This window comes from Candoia aspera, chromosome 14, assembly GCF_035149785.1.
Source record: "Candoia aspera isolate rCanAsp1 chromosome 14, rCanAsp1.hap2, whole genome shotgun sequence".
Classification (NCBI taxonomy): Eukaryota; Metazoa; Chordata; class Lepidosauria; order Squamata; family Boidae; genus Candoia; species Candoia aspera.
The window spans coordinates 11,072,030-11,092,323 of record NC_086166.1 but is presented as its reverse complement, the minus strand read 5'-3'; the positions used below and the strand labels follow the sequence as shown (position 1 = coordinate 11,092,323).

General features: G+C 42.7%; 1 protein-coding gene across 3 annotated transcripts in view; it reads left to right on the top strand.

Moving 5' to 3' along the window:
• Nucleotides 1–20,294, top strand: part of RAB11FIP3 (RAB11 family interacting protein 3) — a 98,287-nt gene that overhangs the window by 17,399 nt on the left and 60,594 nt on the right. For all 3 annotated transcript variants that reach the window (XM_063315132.1, XM_063315130.1, XM_063315133.1), the window contains exon 2: nt 10,355–10,448. In XM_063315132.1, the coding sequence (XP_063171202.1) occupies nt 10,355–10,448 (94 nt within the window). The remainder of the gene's footprint in view (nt 1–10,354; nt 10,449–20,294) is intronic.

The following is a 20,294-nucleotide window of genomic DNA, read 5'->3' as shown; positions in this document are numbered from 1 at the left end:
TTTTCTCCAGGAGGATCTCTTCCTTGTCTGCCCTTGCAAGCTAGGCAGGGTTGGCCAGATTAATATATGGATGGGGGCTACCAGGGCTTAGGACAGATTGAGAAGAGGAGAACAGTTCCGGAAGAAAGCAATGGCAAATCATTTCCATGTTGTGCCCAGAAATATTATATGGACTGTGGTTAGTCTTGGAAAGTCAAATAGGATTGGACTTTGAGAGGGAGGCTGTAGGCCAGATTGGGAAGTGGGAAAAACAACCCAGGAGAGAGCACTGACAAACCACTTCCGTATTGTTCCGGAGAAAGCCACCTGGACTTGTCTATGAAGTCACCAGCTCATCTCAAAGAAACTTGTACTAATTCAGCATGTTGTGCAGACTCAACTGGAACTTGAAATTGGAATTAATGTCAGTTACAATCCTGGGTCAGACAAATCCACATCTGACCTCTTTTTATTAGCTTAGAGATGCAGAGCCCTCTCTATGAATGGAAGACTGGGATAAGGCTTGGCTACAGGGATATGCACAGTAGCTTGCTTGTGGTGTTGGCTGCTGGCCCCCCATCTCAGGGTTGTTTGTGTGTTTTGGCTGAAATTCAACCCTTCCCTTCCTGGTCCCAAATCTTGGGCTTTGACAGGAACCCTATCATGGTTTTCTTATGTGCCAAGTCAAATCCATACGGTGAAGCCCTTGATTTAGGATGGGTGGAATTTGTTTTTTCTTCCAGGAACCCTATGCATGACTGCACTAGGGGGGTGGGGGGGCAGGGGGATAGCAGCTTGTTCACATTTGTTCAGACTTCCCCTAAATAGAATTTTCTCAAGCTATTTTAACTGGCACCTTGAGAAGAATCCACAGCCCTTTCTTTGCTATTCCATTTAAGACTACCCAAATGTTGATGATAGGAACATTAATTATGGAAACATGTTTCTAGTATCAACACATCTGCTGGGTAGAAGCTTCTTTCTATAAAAGGTATGTCTGTCTGTCCCAAGGTGGTCACCTGAGCATGAAAAATGCAAGAATTACTTTGAACATTCAAAAAGTATGATGATAATCTTAAATGTTATGTAAGGGTGATTGCAATTCCTTGGCTTGGAAGGAAATGCACTCTGCATGTGTTCAGGCATGCCGTTAATTTAAGACTAAATTTCCACATTGCTCTAAGCTGTGATTGGTTTAATCATGCTTTCTTGGCTGATTGACACAACACATAAAAAAAAGGTGGTTTACAAATCAGCGTGGTTATGTTCACACAAACATGCTCAGCCACAAAGAAACAAAATGTGTTTTGGCTCAGCTCACTCTTGGAACCCAGCTAATAAATTGCACCAATAATGTACTCTTTTTATGATGGCTTGTTTTGTAATGGGAAGAAGTCAGTTACCATAGAATGGGAATATTCTCTGGGCGAATGTCCCAGTTAGCTTTATTAGCAATAGGGGGAAAAGTGGACTTCTGAACCAGATTCCTAACTTGGAGACTTAAGACATGGTGGTATTGGCATCTTCCTTGAGAACCTAATCTATGACTGGATTCACATATGCGCCCTATGCTGCAGCAGGTTGTGTATATCTTATTAATAGATGTGTAAACTCAGCCACTATGGGTTTCTGGCTTATAGGTTGCATGAGTCCTGTTGATTGTACTTTAGTCAACAAATCATGGCTGAATCCAACCAGCATCGTCATAGTGGGATTATGTATTATGTCCATCTATAGTTGATTTTAAAATATGAGGATGTACCATATAGATATAGATTGGTTATCTAACGTTCCTTAGAAATATTTGTTTTCTCTGTCTCAGCAAAGACCATGCGTGGCTTGAGGTGGTTCTGTCTGGCTCGCTTGTTCCTTGGATGCTTCTCCAGACCCCATCTTTTTTCCAGCACTGAATCATCCCCTTTCTTCCTCCACACTTAGCAAGAACTTGTATGTAGACCAGGGTTTCTCCACCAGGGTTCCATGGAACCCTCGGGTTCCGTGAGAGGTCACTAGGGGTTCCCTGGGAGACCATGATTTATTTAGAAATTTATTTCAAATTTGGGCAACTTCACGTTAAAGAGGTAAGTTTCTGTCATTTTTAGTTTAAGAACACTGTTAATGCATGCAGTATATAGAGGCCTACCCATGAAACAAATATAATAATTTTGCAGCTTGTGGCCCATCTTTGAGCCTGAATGGGCAGGGGTTTCCCGAGGCCTGGAAAATATTTCAAGGGTTCCTCCAGGGTCAAAAGGTGGAGAAAGGCTGATCTAGATGTTGATCTTCTGATTGCCGTGTCCATGGCTGCTTTTCTCATTTACAAAGAATATGAGAAGTCAAAGTCAGGGCATCTTCAGAAGCAACGAAATATGGCCAGCTTTTGGTTTAACACCCCCCTCTTGCACATCATGGCTTTCTCATCTGCGCACCAAAGTTGCTTAAAATGCAAGAGGTACCAGTGGAATAAAAGCTTGCAGATCAAGCAAGGGCAGAAGATGATTCTGAGCTTATACCAAGAACAGGAAAAGTAAAAATACTAATTTAGTTCTCCATTCAGGCAGGTAATTTCTTTTTACTAAATTAAGTAAGCTATTTTGGGAGGTCTTGGATTTCACGCAGCTTCATATTTGAGAAACTTGAGTAAATGCCAAACTGTGTTTGGAGGGGGGCAGGAGAGGGAGTTTCAACGTCCCATTGCTAATAAGGCCCTTATAAAGTATCTTCAAGAGGACAGGGATAGGAGAGTTTCTTCAAAGCTATGTGGCTGAAATCCTGTATGCACCAAACTACCATGGCATTATCAGGCAGCTGCTGTGCATTGTGGTATCAGGGATAACCTGATATCCTGTAACTAGGATAATGTAGCCTTTGCGGCTTCGGAAGACGCAACTGACAATATCCCTTCTGATACGGTAGTGTTGATGAAGCTTGTCTAGAGATATATTCTAACAGGGACCAGAGCACTATAAAGGTAGTCCTCGTTTAGTGACTGCCTAGTACAGCGACTGATGGAGTTACCACAGTAATAAAAATGTAACTTTGTGACCAATCCTCACATTGACGAGCTTTGCAAGTCTGTAAAGCAAAGGAAAGATGAAGGAAGATTATAAGCACAGCCACACTTCGCTTAATGACCAAATTGCCGGTCCAATTGTGGTCACTAAACAAGGACTACCTATAACTGTCTATGCTGGTTTTTTTTTTTTTATTCCGTTCAATCATGTCCAATTCTCGGAGACTGTCTGGACAAGTTCTTGCAGCTTCCTTGGCAAGGGTTTTTTTAATAATAACTTTATTAAATTTTAAAACACAGAGATAAAATCTAACAAACTAATAAAGAGAAAAAGAAGTGAAAAAAAGGAAGAGAAGAGAAATAGAAAAGAGAATAACTCCCGACTCCTTTACAACAGCTATAAGTAAAACTTAGATTAAACTCTTACTCTAAGGTTACATCATAGCATCCATTTTTTTCTATTGTCAACTAATATTATTAATCATCAAATTTGTATATCATAATTTCATTCTTTTCTGTTTCATGCAAAAAGTCCAGAAGGGGCTTCCAATTCAGCATAAAATTAGTCAATGTCTTTTCTCTAATCAAAGCTGTCAATTTTGCCATCTCAGCCAACTCCATCAACTTTACCATCCATTCTTCCATTGTAGGTGATATTGAGACTTTCCATCTTTGAGCATATAAAAGTCTTGCTGCAGTTTTCCTTATTGGCAAGGTTTTTCGGAAGTGGTTTGCCATTGCTTCCTTCCTAGGGCTGAGAGAGAGGGACTGGCCCAAGGTCACCCAGCTGGCTTTGTGCCCAAGGCAGGACTGGAATTCACGGTCTCCCGGTTTCTAGCTCAGTGTCTTAACCACTACACCAAACAGGCCCTCAGTTATAACAACAAAGTCCCTGCAGTTTTCTTGGCAAGGTTTTTCAGAAGTGGTTTGCCATTGCCTCCTTCCTAGGGCTGAGAGAGAGGGACTGGCCCAAGGTCACCCAGCTGGCTTCGTGCCTAAGGCGGGACTAGAACTCTCATACCACGCCTGATTGGCTCTTGGGCTGAGGGGGAGGGACTGGTCCAAGGTCACCCAGCCGGCTTCGTGCCTAACGCAGGACTAGAACTCTCAGTCTCCCGGCTTCTAGCCCAGTGCCTTAACCATTACCCCAGATTGGCTTTCTGTGCTGGATACCATGTAGTATATTCTGAAGAATATGCCAGGTTTCACAGTATCTAATAGTAGAGCCGGCCGTAGGAATACTCTCGGATGTGTTCCTCCCTGCCTGGTGCTTGCAGGCAATTTCAACCCATGGTGCTAGCAGGCTTAGACAGAAGATAGTGACCATCCAGGGAATTTTTTCTGCTGAGACAAACACTGTAGGATAAAGCTCCGGTAAGCTTCAGGACGTCTCATTAGGGGCTGAGCAACCCTGTGGGTGTTGTTAATGTACGTGCATCGCATTAACTTTGCCAATAAACTTGCTTTTGAGCACATCTTGGGACTTGATTTTCATTATGTCAAGCGTTTCCCTGGAAGGCGTCTCTTCTTTTTTCTTCCTTCCTTCCTCTTTCTTCTGTGTTGTCATAAAAGAGACTGCTGTTCCTCTTGCACTAAGCCATGCTTTAACCATGGTTTATTGAATAAACCACAATGGGCAGAATTCCCACTGCCCATAGAACCCTAAAGTATAGCATTGTACCACTGTGGCTGGGCTCTGCATCACACAATAACTCAAAACCAAACCAGCTCTATTGTAGTTGAGTGTGATGTGTGAACGCAGTAGGGAGTTGGACAATCTCTGATTGAAACCAAATCTCAGCCAGGACCTCACGCCATGAACTTACTGCTTAGTTGCCCTCTTGCTAACATCGTTACTGAGAAAATTTGTCTCACATCTTTTTCTTTAGAGGAGTCAGCACAGAAATGGGGCCCTGACTAACTCTAGTTTGTATTGTGTTCATTTGTGTTTTGATATATGTATGTATGTACACACACACACACACACACACATTACATTACATTACATTACATTACATTACATTACATTTTGGGTGTGCTGTTATTTGGGAGCTGCGTCACCTTGAAAACCACTGCCAATTTCCTAACTTGAAGAGGTGTGTGGAGTCTGCTTTTTGAAAGCAAAACTTTCCACAGGAGAATCAAAAAGAACAGTAAAATCTGTACCCCCCCTTTTTTTTCCAGCTGATGTATCGTATAATGAGTTATGTGGTCAACTGGTCTTCCGTTGATGCTTTTGGTTTGCATACTGTAGTTAAAACATGATGGAAAAGATGCTGCGTCAAATAGCATTCGTGAAAGTTGAAATGAGTCACTTTGTCAGTGTTGGTGATTTTTGTTCAGTGTGTCAGCACAGAGCCAAATAATACATGCGGTGAACAAAGGACACAACTTCTGTCACCTTGATGGCGTTTCCAGGCTTTGCATGACATATTGAAGGCCACGCTCCACACAAAAGGGGACAAGATCAGGATCTGTTTGGAGAAGGTGGCTCAGGAATGTTAAGAGTTAAATGGGTGCCTTAAGGATCTGCAAGTCTTAAGGCAGTGTTTCTCCACCTTGGCCACTTGAAGATGTGTGGACTTCAACTCCCAGAATTCCCCAGCCAATCCATGGACTGGCTGGGGAATTCTGGGAGTTGAAGTCCACACATCTTCAAGTGGCCAAGGTGGAAAAACACTGCCTTAAGGCATCAACTTTGCCCTTGATAAAAACGAACCACCATTTTTGGCCCCACTCTCTCTGGGGATGCAGAGAGATGCCGGTGGCTACATGAGGCCTCGTCAGCCTTCCCACGTAGACCATACAGGAAACATGACCAGGTGAGCAAATTCTACTTTATTGTAAGGCTACATTGACAGAATCTTGCAAGTCTGAAAGTACTAATCTCTTTTACAGCCTGGTCAGTTAGGGAGGATCCTTTCTGAGTTTCTTTTTCTGCCTGTTATGCAGCTGTGGGCTATGCCCTCTCTTATCTGATCTGTCCCTAGGCAGCATCTCTGCTGCCCCTGCATCTCCCAAGGCCATTCCCACATACCATTAAGGTAAAGGTAAAGGTTTCCCTTGACATAAAGTCCAGTCGTGTCCGACTCTAGGGGGCGGTGCTCATCTCCGTTTCAAAGCCTTGGAGCCGGCGTTGTCCATAGGACACTTCCGGGTCATGTGGCCAGCATGACTCACGGAACGCCGTTACCTTCCCGCCGAAGCGGTACCAATTAATCTACTCACATTTGCATGTTTTCGAACTGCTTGGTGTGCAGGAGCTGGGACAAGCAACGGGAGCTCACCCCGCCGCGCGGTTTCAAACCGCCGACCTTCCGATCGACAGCTCAGCGGTTTAACCCGCAGCGCCACCACGTCCCAATCCCACATACCATTACAGGCCTGCTATTTTTGTACCCTCGCCCCAGAGGCTCTTTCAACTTGGATGATTTTGGAATTGGAGCCATAAAACCTTGGCGGTAATCGAAATTTGAATAATAAATAAATAAACCTTTCCCCTTTCCCGTGGTATCCTTGGAGGCTGATCAGAATGGCAGATGGGGGGGGTTGTTATCCTACACTCCTGGAAATGAAGGTACAACTTTCTCTCCATGAATACAGGGGTAAGTCTTTGAACAGCTGCTGGTGGCCCTCCAGAGCCCCTTTCAGATTGTGGCCAAAATTTAGCAGGAAATTCAGTTGCACCGCTTCCTAGGTTTCTTCAACAAAATGAGAGCAAATCAGGTCCATGTTGAGCTTTTTGCTAGAACCCTCCTCCAAGTGGAACAAGAAGAAAAGAAGACAAAAATATTCTCTTAACCTCTTGGGATGTTCCCATTTCACTCCTATTTACCCTCCTTTTTGAAGTTAAATTATAGTCCTTTTCTGGGTGGGGAGGGGTAGGGTAGGGAACTGCCTTTGCCTGTTCTGAAAAGGAACTTGGTTTGGGAACCAAATGAGACCATCCAAACAAAAAGGTGTGATTTCTACTTGCTTGCCTCCTGGGTAGAGATTTCTTGGATGTGCAGATTTAAAAGCCCAGTTTTAAAATGGCCCAACACCCTTGGGAGGCTGTAGGCCAGTGTTTCTCAACCTTGACTAATATAAGACATGTGGACTTCAACTCCCACTGGCTGGGGAATTCAGGAAGTTGAAGTCCACACATCTTAAATTTGTCAAGGTTGAGAAACACTGCTCTAGGCCTTATCCATGTTGCTGACAATTGAAATAATGGGGAGAAGAACAGGATCTAAACTGGGCTTTTCCCAGCCTTGAATCTCCAACTGGATTTCAGCTCCCATCATCCATGACCATGCTACCTGTCTTGTAGTCCACCTTCATCTGGGCATCGAAGACAAGGAAGCAGTTGGAAATTAAAATTGGCTTGGTCCAGTAAATATTCAGGGTCTGTTCACTGAAACAAAGATGAGAAGCAAGTCAAGGAAAGAAAATGGGTCAATTTAGTTGATTGTCCCCCTTCTGCCTCTATTGCCCCTGTTCCTGGTCTTTGCCAGTCCCCTCACCTCCCTCCCAGGTGAGAGACCCTAACCAATTTTATACACCTTGAGGTTGCTCTTGATTGATGTTGGAGTAAGAAGGAAAACACTCTTCTAAAACCAGTACGGGAGAGAGTGATTTAAGCTGGCCTCAGTTATGGCTAGGGATGAGATGAAGGAAAAAGCGTGTTGGGTCACATTTGTGCCATCGTTCAGTTTGCAGTCCCCAGATTGGGGAAGGCTGAATTAAAACATTGCATCTTTTCCACTTATTTGTTTGGCCTATATAGGAAGCTCTTGGCTCTATTTTACTCCGTTATGCAGAATTGGAATATTTTAAAAAGCTAATTATATCTCTTTCTGCGACTCATCTGCTCTCCCCGTCTCCTAATCCTTGCTAACCTGTGATTTTTCCCCCTCTCCATTTCCCCCCTCCCCTCTAATTGCTGCAGTATTATAAAAGTGTTATTATCTACAGCTGCAGCCTCAAGGGTTGTTATTTTTTTTTAAATATAAAGCCCCTATAATTGGGAAATCCTGGCAAATTGCCTATTCTTCCAGTAAAGCAACTGCAATCAAAATATTTTTAAGGGACATTATAATGAAAAAGCTTCCCAAGAAGCGGGGAAAAACTTTCTAAGCTTCATCATTTGATGATTTCTTACTATTTTATGTAATACGCTTCAAAGCTTTGCAGCTGCAGCTGTAGTAACCCATACAATAATTGGCCAAGATGATTCCCCAATTAATGAGGAAGGCATAATCCACCCTTTTAAATTCATGGCTGCAGTGAGGTTCTGCGTATGGCATCTTTATAGCCACACTGTGCCTGCGATTAACCTGCCTGTCTTTTAATCATCTGTTTTTTAGACTAAGTCAGACTTGGCTGGGTTCACATAACACGCTAAGCCATGAATCAGGGTTTATAAAGCCCATGGCCTGGATTCACAGAACATATACACAGAACGTATACTGTTTTATTGTAAACCGCCCAGAGTCCCTTTTGGGAGATGGGCGGTGATAAATTTGATTAATAAATAAATAATAAATAATAAATATACAGCCAAAACCAAGTTAACCAAATGATGGCTTAGTACAGTATGAGAACACTGCTCTGATTGTTGGGTAGTCATTTTAAAAGTTTCTCTTTTTGCTTATACAAACAAGCAACACCTCAACAAAACATCAACAATTATAGCATAATAAGGAGCAAATCAGACACACAAACAAAAATGTGCAAGCTGCAACAGAGTGACTATTAGGGGAAAATACATAAGTTGGGAGTATATCATTATAGATTTAAGGAAAGATAACGCCAGCTTAAATATCCATATTCAATATTTTTGTCTGAAACATTAAAAAAACTAAAAAGAGAGAGGCCCACTTGACTTCAGCAAAACTTTGATTTTATGGACTACTTGGAGGGAAGGGTGATGTCTTTTGGATCTGAGTATCTTTTAAATTTGAATTGATGTAATTTAAGTCATTTGTGTAAATGTATGTCATGCACGTGATTAGGTAATTGGTGTAATTTACAACCATTTGTATTAATTTACATAAATTTTTGTCCCCAGCATGGGAAGTCTTTGAAATTGAGGTTTTACTATAAAACAATGCTCAACTGAACACTTTCTCTAGAATCTTCATTGTTTCCAGTCCTTTTTCCCAGTCTTCAATTCCTTTTGAATCAAATAAAAATGGGTTTTGGTTTTTCAGTATTTTGCTACAACAAATTGGGCCATTAGCGCAGTTTCCAGAGTGCTGTTACAGCAAAATGACCAAGAAGCTTTGGCTATCAACCCATTTGTATACCATCAGATTTTCTTCACTGGTCAGTAATCCGTAAACCCTGAGGCTGTAATAATGTTTGTCTTTGAAGTGCCACCATTTTTGAGTTTGTGGCTGGGCTCACCCAAGTCTAACTGGCCAAAATTAAAGGTTCTGTTTTTGCCTGATGCCCAGTCCAGCCATAGTTTGGTGACGTGGACTGGAAAGAAGCATTCATTGCAAGGCAGAAATAGGGGAGAATTTTGCATTGATCCATAAATATGAAAAGGGGCCCCTGTGTCCTGGCCCATTTGGCAGAGTGAGGTGCTATAATGGGCTGTGAGGCTAACCTTGGGAGACAGGAAGAGAGCTGCAACCAAGACAATGGTCAGATAAGAGACAGCTGAGTCCAAAGCAGAAAAAGGGGGTGGAGAAACTGTCTCAGAAGAGACCCTCCCTAGTTCTCTGGATTGTAAAAGCAGGGGAGGGGGGAAGTTCTTTCAGATTGATATCAGCCCTTCAAAGTAGTCCAGACCAGGAAACCAAAACTGTCCCGCTCTAGTCTGCCAAGAAAACATCGTGAAAGCGGCGTCCCCCCAACGGGTCAGACATGACTTGGTGCTTGCACAGGGGACCTTTCACCTTGCAAGGTTATAGTAACAGAATTTTGCAAGTCTGAAAGGCCTTCTCCCCTTCCCTGCCTTTACTTTCCAGAGAATAGGGAGTGTCCCTTCTGAGATGCATTTTCTACCCCCATTCCTGCTTTGGACTCAGATTTCTCTGATCAGACTGTTGTCTAAACTGCAACTCTTCCTTCTGTCTCTCAAGGTTATTCTCACATCCTGTTACAGGTGGCCATCTTGAGGAAGGGCAGGAATCTCATTAGGTAAATTACTGTGGTATTCCTTTAACTTGCAAGATAGGATAAAGGCATTTAGGAGACTGGAATGCTTCAGATGCCACAACAAAATCGGCTGACTTGAGTATCCTTGATTTCAGGTGAGAAGACAGTCTTAGTCTGGTCCTGCTGGTTATGTTGGGAGGCCAAGATACGAAATCAAAGAATGGCCCCTTTCTGTCCTTATCCAGTGATGACTCTGATTGTGTCTGTTTGCAGGTGAAGGATTTGATCAAGTTCTTGGACCCCACCGGGCTTGGCGTGATCAGCTTTGAAGACTTCCGTCGAGGGATTTCTGCAATCAGAAATGGAGGTTGGTTTGTTTTCATCCATGTGGATCAGAGGGACCCATAATGGGTCCACAGCTTGGAAGTCGCCCTTCCTATTTCTCCCAGATCCTTGTTTGTGAGGAGTTTTGTGACATTAATGGACCCCTTGGGATATTCTAAGCCCCTTTCTTGAAAATCCATGGCTCTTTAAAAAGAGATGAACAGAGATAAAGGGAGTAAGTATCTGTTTGCTAGGCACGGGCCAAACTTATTCCTATTGCATTTGCTTAGGAGGGCAAGTGCACCCTAGTTTAGAGGACAATTGGCCAAGGTTTGGGGTCTTCAGGTCATATTTTCTGAATCTGGCTTGTTATAAGAAACCCTGTTTAATTTTAAACCATAGACTCTGTTTTCAAAATGACCGGCTAAGCCAAGATTTGGACAAAATCAGCCTGAAAGTCTTTCTGACTTCACCTACCATTCCATCAACAGTAGCAGAATGTGCAAAGTGTCCTATTACTCTCCATATTTTCCCCCTTGGGGAGAAACTAGTTATTCCATTATGCCTATTAAGCAGGAATCCAGTGTTTGGTGCTTTGAATGAACCTCTGATGCTTCTAGATGGGAAATTAAGCTCTATTCAGATGTTGTACGTAGATACATTGTTGTCTGATATCTAATTAGGCTTCTCATCCACTATCATCCACAGTGGTTCAGATTAAATAAATGGTGAAAATCAGATGAGAATAAATGGATGATCTTGGCTCAAGGTCTTGTGTGTGTGTGTATGAGGGAGAGAGAGCGTGAGCATGCATGTGCAACATTTGAATTTGGTTTCCCTTCTACTTCTATTATTTAAGTTGGGAAATCATCATGTACCTTGAAATCATTTGATATATCTAATATCCAAGGATTGGAAAATCTGTATGATCTGTTGGGAAGCTGTAATACTCTCTGCAGGAGATAACATGTTGTGGACTTTGGCTGGGCTTAGAAGCTAAGCAGGATTGGAAGAGTTTAATATTTGGATGGAAGACCACCAAGGAATTATCAGGAATGTAGACTCATCTAGGAAGTCAAGCAACATCTCAGTAGAAGGCAAGAACAGCCTGCAGGAACATTGCATGGGTGTTCCATGAGGTTACCAGGAGTCAAGCTTGCTTTGAAGGAAATTTTATCTTAGCTCAGCAGGTGGCAGTACCTGGTTGGCATTCTCAGGACTTGAATGCTAATCAGAATCTGACCTTGTTAATACCAAATGGGAAACCACCAGGATATTTCTAAGCTACAGGCTAGATTGAGAAGGTGAAATAAAAATTCAGGAAGAAAATAATGTGGCCAGCTGCTTCTGTATTGCGGTCAAGAAAACTACTCCCAGGAAGTCATCAGGACCTGAACCCAGCATTCTGGGAGTTGAAGTCCACCCATCTTAAAGTGGCTAAGGTTGAGAAACACTGCTCTTAGCTAAGCTGAGCACATGGGCTGGGTTTGCAAAATACTCTGGGCTGAAATGTCAGCAGCTAGTTTGTGGCTTGTTCTGTGGAGTCTGACTACAGCTTTCAAAGAGCAGCCAAGATGTCAAATTGTGACCTTTGTTTGAACGCTGTCTGAGTTTCAGATATATCCTCTGGTCTTGCTATCTCTAAGTGTCAATGTATACACACTGAAATCCTCCTTTAGGCACAGATCGAATGGATCTTCCAGATGCACACGGTTGTGAGGCGACTAGCTTGCAGGGAAGAATTTAGTCTGAGCTGTAAGATGTCATTTCCAAATATGTCTGTGTTGCTTTATGCAGTTATGGGGTCTGCACATCATACTGCATTAGAAAGACTGGGCAATGTTGGGATTGGGTAACTTTTTGACATCGTACTCCATTTCAGTGCTATGCCATCTGGTCCTGAGAGAACATTTCTTTCCCTTTCCCTTTCCCCCTCTTCCTCCTCTTTCTTCCTCTTCCTCTTCCTCTCTTTCTTTCTTTCTTTCTTTCTTTCTTTCTTTCTTTCTATTGTGGGTGTGGAAGGGAAGGCAAAAGTAAATGAAGGGGAGAGAGATAACAATATTGATTGATTGCTTATGTGCCATCAAGTTTTTGTCAACTCTTAGCAACCACACAGATGTTTTCCATGATGATTTGACCCCAATCTGGTCTTTCAGGTCTTCCAATGGCAGAAAGAAAAATAGAATTGCTTTTAAAAATAGGGATTAGGATGATATAGATAGTGATTATAACTAAGAACTCTCCTCCTCCTCTAAGAGAAATGGCTGTATCAATCTATTATGGTCAAAGCCGATGAGCTGATCTTCCCTAATTTAGTATCTTGGAAATAGGTTAGGATGACTCCCCCCAGAATTCCAGCAGTTGGGCCCCAGCCTGGGTTAAGTTGCTATTGCCACTCATGATTTAATGGGGAACAAAAGAGATGCAAATTCCTGATAATGTGGGTGAGGAATATTGCTGCATTATGTCACACCAAGAACTACAAAACAGCAAGCTTTGAGTCCTTAATGCAACCCATTTTTTTTTAACCTGCATCTAACATTCACCTCAAATTACACATAGGTGTGGATGGGACTTAATCTTCAATCCTGTTTTTGCTCCTTTCTCTTTTTTTATCCTCTTGGATTTTTCACCAATTTGCTTAAATCGGTGTGCTGGCTGGGGAATTCTGGGAGTTGAAGTCCACTCATGCTAGCGGGGAATTCTGGGAGTTGAAGTCCACCCATCTTAACGTGGCCAAGTTTGAAAACAGTGGCTTAAAGGAAAAAACCTTTGGAAACTTGAAAGCCTTCCCATGATTTTCTGTACCTTTAATCAAATCGCATTGAAGTATTGTCTCGGGATAAATTTTGGATTGCCTCTCCCACGCACGATCAGGGCTGAAGTTTTGCTTCTTATGGGTAATCATAAGGATTTATTCGACTTACAATAACTGAGGATCCCAAGATAGCTTCCAGGGCCAGATTCACTTAGCTCTGGAATTCAAACTGTGTTGTTTGCCTACAGGGAGTTCTCTAGCCCTTCAAGGTAATCAAAGCATTTTATACAAGCTCTGGAATTCTTGTACAACCCTGTAATTCATTCTTTCTCCTTTTTCCATGTATCTCCACCATTTGTCTCCTTTCCCACCATGACAAAACTAAACAGGGACTCTTGAGTTCACGCAGCGCTTTATGGTAGGCTGACCATACGTCCCGTTTTGAACAGGACAGTCCCGTTTTTTTAACATTTCCCAACCATCCCATCGTTTTAATATAAATGCCAATTTTGTCCTGTTTTTTAAAAACGTTGGAGCCGTTATTGGGAAAAGCGGGAAAAAATTGAAATTGAAATTGAAAAGGAGGCTGACTTACCCATTGGCAGTAGTTCTCAATCTGGCGGGAAACCTAGAGCGGAACTGCAGGAACAGCTGATTGGCGGTGAGCAAGAGGGAGAGTCACTGCCGCCAATCAGTGCAGTGGAAGCCAGTTGGAAAAGCGAACCCAGCAGAAAAGAAGCCGATTGGCTCTCGGGCCAAAACAGTGGGAAGAAAATAAAATAAAAGGGCGCGCCAGAGAGGAACAGGTTGTCGGGGACAACCGTTCACTAGACTCCTCCGTTCCTCTCCTCCCATCCCAGCTCGCTGCCACCTTCAACTTTCCTGAGCTTCTCCAGCCTGCTGCAGCCTCTGTTTAACCCTGTCCTGTTTTGCCATCCCAATGTCCCGTTTTTGTCTCAAGGAAATATGGTCAGCCTACTTCATGGTAGCTTGCAGCTTGCTTGGCTTGGCCTTGGGATGATGTGTGAATCCAGCCCACTTGGCTTCCTCAGATCATGGCTATATGAGAATCCAGGCAGCTCACATGTCCATTCCATCTTGGTTTCCTGCATTCCTTCTGTGACCACTTGATTGGAGCATGCCAGTAGAAGGGGTTCCTTGGCAGTCCAGAGTTTTGCTGCTGTCTATCCAAACTTTTGGAATTGTCACCTGTCTTCCTGCCCCAGGGCACAGACCACCCCTTTGCAAACCATGCATGGCCCAGCTCAGGGGCTCCCTGACGCCAGGGATGAAAATGCTGATTGAATGTTTCTGAAAGTATCTGTTGTTCTTGGTCATCCCAATGTGCAATAGGAAGGCATGGAATAGACACACCGAGAGACCCAAAAACATGCTTTCTCTTTCACTTAGAAATGGGAAGAAGGGACCAAGAACAATAGATACCTTCAGGAACATTCAGTCAGCATTTTCACCCCTGGAGAAATGCACTGATAGGGATCAGAGCCACTTATATGTCTATATGATCCTATCAGTGTGTTTGGTTTTCTGGTCATTGCTCAGTTTAGAAAGATGATCTTATTCCTTTTTCCCTTTGCTTAGGGGGAAAGTCAATCTTTGGCTTGTTCTTATATAGCATAAAAGGTAAAGGTTTCCCTTGACGTAAAGTCCAGTCGAATCCGACTCTAGGGGGCGGTGCTCATCTCCGTTTCTAAGCCTTGGAGCCGGCGTTGTCATAGACACTTCCGGGTCATGTGGCCAGCATGATGACTCGGAATGCCGTTACCTGCCCGCTGAAGCGGTACCTATTGATCTACTCACATTTGCATGTTTTCGAACTGCTAGGTGAGCAGGAGCTGGGACTAGCAACGGGAGCTCACCCCGCCGCGCGGTTTCGAACCGCCGACCTTCCGATCGGCAGCTCAGCGGTTTAACCCGCAGCGCCACCGCGTCCCTTATATAGCATAGTGTGTAGTATAATTCTTACAGTAGTGAGCAAAGCAAAGCAAAAGGAGCTTTGTGGCTTTAGTGATGGTGGGTGGTTCCTGTGTATTAATACTGGCAAAGGAGGCAAGGTATGAGCCTGCTTGTCCAAGGATGGAATTAAAACGTGGGCCAAGCTGACCACGTGTGGAATATATGAAGAGAGAGACCAGGGCTTCTGAAGCATCAATGTGGCCTCACCATCCCTGTCTTGCCATTCAGTTTGCGCATGGTGCCTGGTCAATTACAAGGACATGGCTGGTTAGTTTAATTGACTACACAATGGAATTGGCTTGCCTTTGTCTTCTTCTGGGGGTATTTTTTTCAACTTCCCAGTCTAGCCTACATTCCTGGGCTTTCTTCGTGCTATCCTGTCCAAATCCTAACCAGATCTGACCCTGTTCAGCTTTTTCAAGATTAACCAGAATCTGCATGTTGCTACCTAATGTGGCGTTCCTTGTCCTACCTTCATTTTTTAGGAAGGATTAGACACAGACGCCATCTTCATTTGATTCTTCCTTCTTCTCCCAGATCATAAGAAGGAATTAACGTTCGGTGGGATTGTCAAGATAGGTATTTAGGCAGAGGTCCAGACCTGTTACTCAGCAGAATGAGGATGATGACTTCACATTAAAAAAAAACACCATATTTTTGAGGAACAGAATAAGGTCTGTTCCTATCTACAGAAGATGCAACGAAGACCATTAAGTTCAGAGCCTAAATAGCCCCACCTCTTAGATCCTTCCACCTCAGAATTAAATGCGGAAAAAGTACTAATCAACTTGTGCTTTCTAGAAATATTGGATTACATCTTCCATTGATTTCAGCCAATAGAGAAAGAGACTCTTTTGCTAAATGCTTGCAGATGATTTTTATTTAATAAAGTCCAGTGCATTTCAAAATAAACAGCTTCTTCCTTAGCGGCATCTGTAGAAAATTACCAAAAATAGAAGAAAGTCTAAATTTGAATTCTTTAATAAGCATTTAATTAAATAACTTATGTACATTTTAACTGAATCAGAGCTATAAAATAATCTAGCCAATAATCTAGCCATGTCAAGGTTTGTTTGTTTTTTTAAAAGAGCAAAACACCAATTAAGACAATGGAAGAGAAATATAGATGAATGAGAAGCACCATACTGTAAAAAAGCTAAGTTTAAGAAATGTAAGAAACAATACAGTTAATCCTCAATTTAATGGAGTTTTGGATTAGTGGACTTTAAATGCAATGGACAAAAACTGTCCTTATACTATAAGTTTCTGCATATGCTTGGAATCCTATTCGTTTATATCTCCATCAGATGCATAAAATGCATAAATACGTAGGATATGTATGCATAAAATCCCATTCAAATTAAATGGGCATTTTGTTTTACCAGATGGCGTTCTACCCTATTAGTCTCTTAAATTGAAGGATAACCTACAGTGAAACCTAGGTTCAACAAACCAGTTGTGGAGAGGGAGTGTCTGTTATTCCCAGCTGTCTGTTAAATCAGAGGGGACATCATGTGTAGCAATGTCATTGTATCAAAATCAGATGGTGAAAACACAAGAGGACTTAAGTCTGCTGCATACAAACTGCACTGAGATCTGTTAAATCAAAGTTTCATTGTACTGTCAATTTCCAAATGGCAATTCTGATTGTCTCTCTCCATTGGATGGGCTGCCTGGAGTTGGTGGCAATGGAGCAAGTTAGAACATTTGTGTGTTATTCAACCATTGGGTAGAGCAAGGGTCCACAGTTTTTTCATGGCTGAGTTTTCTTCCAGGGACCACACCCCAAAAGGTAGTGAATGGGGGGCAGGACAAAAAAAAATACTTGTTTCCATTTCATTTACATTTGCATTTGAATTCAAATTAAATATGATTAATGCAATCACTCCCCAATCATTTCCATTAATCAATTTCCTTTTCTCTTACATTTTCCAATTGGCAGAAACTGTTGGAGTGATTTCTCAGAGCCATGACCAAAGCTTTGGGGGACCAAGTGGGTCAGAAGTTGCCCTTTGAGACTACATGGTTGTGTGAACTAAGTTCTAACCAGGCAAAATAGAGTTTTTGGAGGACCTGTCTGGAACATAGTAATAGGAACTCATCAATCCTGGCTTTGCATAAATGTTCCCATTTTATGCCAATACCCTTCTAGCGACTGAGTTCAGAACAATTCTGGTCTGCTCAGCCAGACATGTGCACTGATAGTGTGAAGATGGGCTTTTGTGAGTTGGTGCCACTCAGGATTAGAGAGGGATGTGAATGCTGTTTTTTTTTAAATTGTTCCTTTGGACACAACACTTCCCATGGGTATTGTGTATTGGAGAGTTGAGCTGCAGACCTCTCCTTAGCAACCACCAAGATCTACAATATACCATCTGCACTTGCATTGGGTGGGTGGCTGGGGAGAATGAGTTGATAACTCTGTGTTGAGTTTGCTTGGTATTGTTCAGGCGGGAGCGTGAAGGGGGTTGGCACAGAGCCACACTCCCTACTGTTTCCTAGTTGCTGCTTCCAAAAGATGCTTGGGTGATGCGTTCCAGGAGCGATTGTTGGGTTGCTAACAGTCAAAACGATGAGTGTTGGACCTGCAACGTAGAGAATTCTTTGAGGATTCATGGAAACAAAAGAGAGTTAAGGTGGGCAACAAGGTATTGAAGAAGAATCTATGCAGTGTTGTGATTTTTGTACTGGCTGAACCACCAAGGACTCCCCCAGGGAATCCTGGGAATGGAGCTAGAAAGTGCTGGTTATGATTCTCTCTGTGAGTCATCTTTAGCTGCTTTGCTGTCTCAGGAAAACGAGGTGGCAGATCAAAATAAGCTCTGCTCCTTAACATAAATTTGCCCTGTTTTTTCCCGAGTTCCTAAATTGGAATGAGAACGGCTTTACGAAAGAGAACAGTTTGCTTGTTGTGAGATCTTGACAAAGTGTGTTGCTTACAAAGTCCTGAATGCGGAACGTGAAGAAAAGTTGGGATGCTGATTATTCCCCGATACCTAATCCAGACTTGATTTGTGTTCAAATGTTGCACTAAATATGCTTTGTTAACTCAACCACTGTGATTTGCAAACTGTCATATACAAATTCCATATGAAGAAAAAGAAGATCCCTATTTTTCCATGAAGCTCACTGGGATTAATTTTGGTTGATGGAACTTCATTCTCTCTCATCACCTTTTTTAATTAATTCAACTCCCATACTGTTCTTCTTTCTGCAATTTTGGAAGCAGCCAGTGGGCATCAGGTTTACTGTAGTTCCTGTTGCAAACTGGTACCACCCACCCACGTTCAGATTTGCCCCTTGATTGATTAAACCCAGCTAAGCTTAAAACTTACGTTAAATCTGTTGCAGAACAAGCAAATTGAAGGCCATTGTTTCCCTAGCAGTGCTGTTAAAGTACAAGTATTAAAGTGAAAATCATGTCTTCTCTCAGGGGTGAGGAGGCAGATGATGCTGCAATGAAAAAAGATGCTCACAGATCAACAGAATACGACTAAAGTTGTACTGGTTGTGTCCCTGTTAGTGGCTATAACATCACTTTGTGCTGCTCCTAGCATAGTAAGCTACCTTATTATGAAGAGTAGCAAAAGCTCAGGGCCCATGTTTTATTGCTTTAATGGTAATAAGGTGTGCTGAAATGGGCCTTAACCCAACTGCAGTCAAATCATATTACCTCCTCTCTTTTAAATAGACATTTTATGATGGCCATCAAACTCTTTCACCAGTTTGCTGTTATATAATTAAAACATACTGGTAGGTTACAGTATTTTCCCTCCTCTGTTGCCAGCAAGGAAGGTTTTCATTCTATGCAGACCGGGATTGGGACTGGAATTTTGGTTGCTAAGTGAAGTGTCATTTAGCGAATCTGACCCAATTTTACGACCATTTTTGCAGCAGTCGTTAAGTGAACCACGTGGCTGTTAAGTAATCACACAGTTTCCCACTGATTTTGCTTGCCAGAAGCTGGCCAGGAAGGTCAAAAATGGTGATCATGTGACCACAGGACATTGCGATGGTCATAAATGCAAACTGGTTGCCAAGTGCCCAAATCGTGATCACGTGACCGCTGCAACGGTCATGTGAGGACTGGTCATAAGTCAGTTTTTTCAGCCCCGTCATAAGTCCGAACTGTCACTAAACAAATGGTTGTTAAGAGAGAATTACCTGTACTTCCCTTTCTATTTACATGGCTGTGGTCCCTTCTACCCAATCTGGACAGAGACTTAGATGAAGTTCTACCATTGTGGGTTCTCTCTTCCCTTTCAGATCCCTAAGGCTGGACTGGCATGCCATAATCACTTCTTTGCTACTGACCAGCAGGCTAGAGTCCCAAATTGTACTAAGCCAGAATTTAACTGTGTTTTATTGAATAAGCCACAGTAGTTGGGTTCACTCAATGAGTTATGCAAAAGCTAAACAAAGGACTGGATGGTATAACATGATGTGTGACACAGTAGTCCTTGGTAATGTTGATCAGTCTTAGTTACTGTTTTTTTGTTTGGTTTCAATCTTCCATCGTAGAGGGCAGAGGGAATAGCCTTAAGGACAGGAGAAAGAGCTGCTACCAAGGCAGCGGTCAGATAAGAGGGGCCGGAGCCTGGGCCAAGGAAGTAACTTGAGAAAACGTCTCAGACGAGCTCCTCCCTAGATCACACAAAGATAAAGGAAAGGAGGGGGAAGAACATTCAGATTTGCAAGATTCTGTGACTGTAGCTGTTACAGTAAAAGTAGCAGTGACCTACATAGCATTGGTTTCTTAGTCTGGTCTACCTTGTAGGGCTGACAGCCATCCTCCAGTGTGAGTTCTCACATCATCTCAAAATACACTTGTAGTATTTTGTAACTATGGAAGTGGAGTATTAACCCCTTTGGGATGGCAGTCACTAGGTCCTTCCACACATTCAATCAGATATCCTTAAATGGGGGTTTTCCAGATGTGATACTTGGTCTATAGCTCTGATCATCTCCAAACAGCCATTATCTATGCTGTCTGGGGAAGATTGTCCACATACTGTATATGGAGGGCATCTGTTTAGAGAAGGTTGTCCTGCATAGGACACCAGGCTTCCACCTCTTTTGGTCTGGTGGACAGGTTGGAAGTTTTGAGAACATTTTGTGGGTCTCTCACAAAAGGGGGTCATAGTGGTATGTCCATTT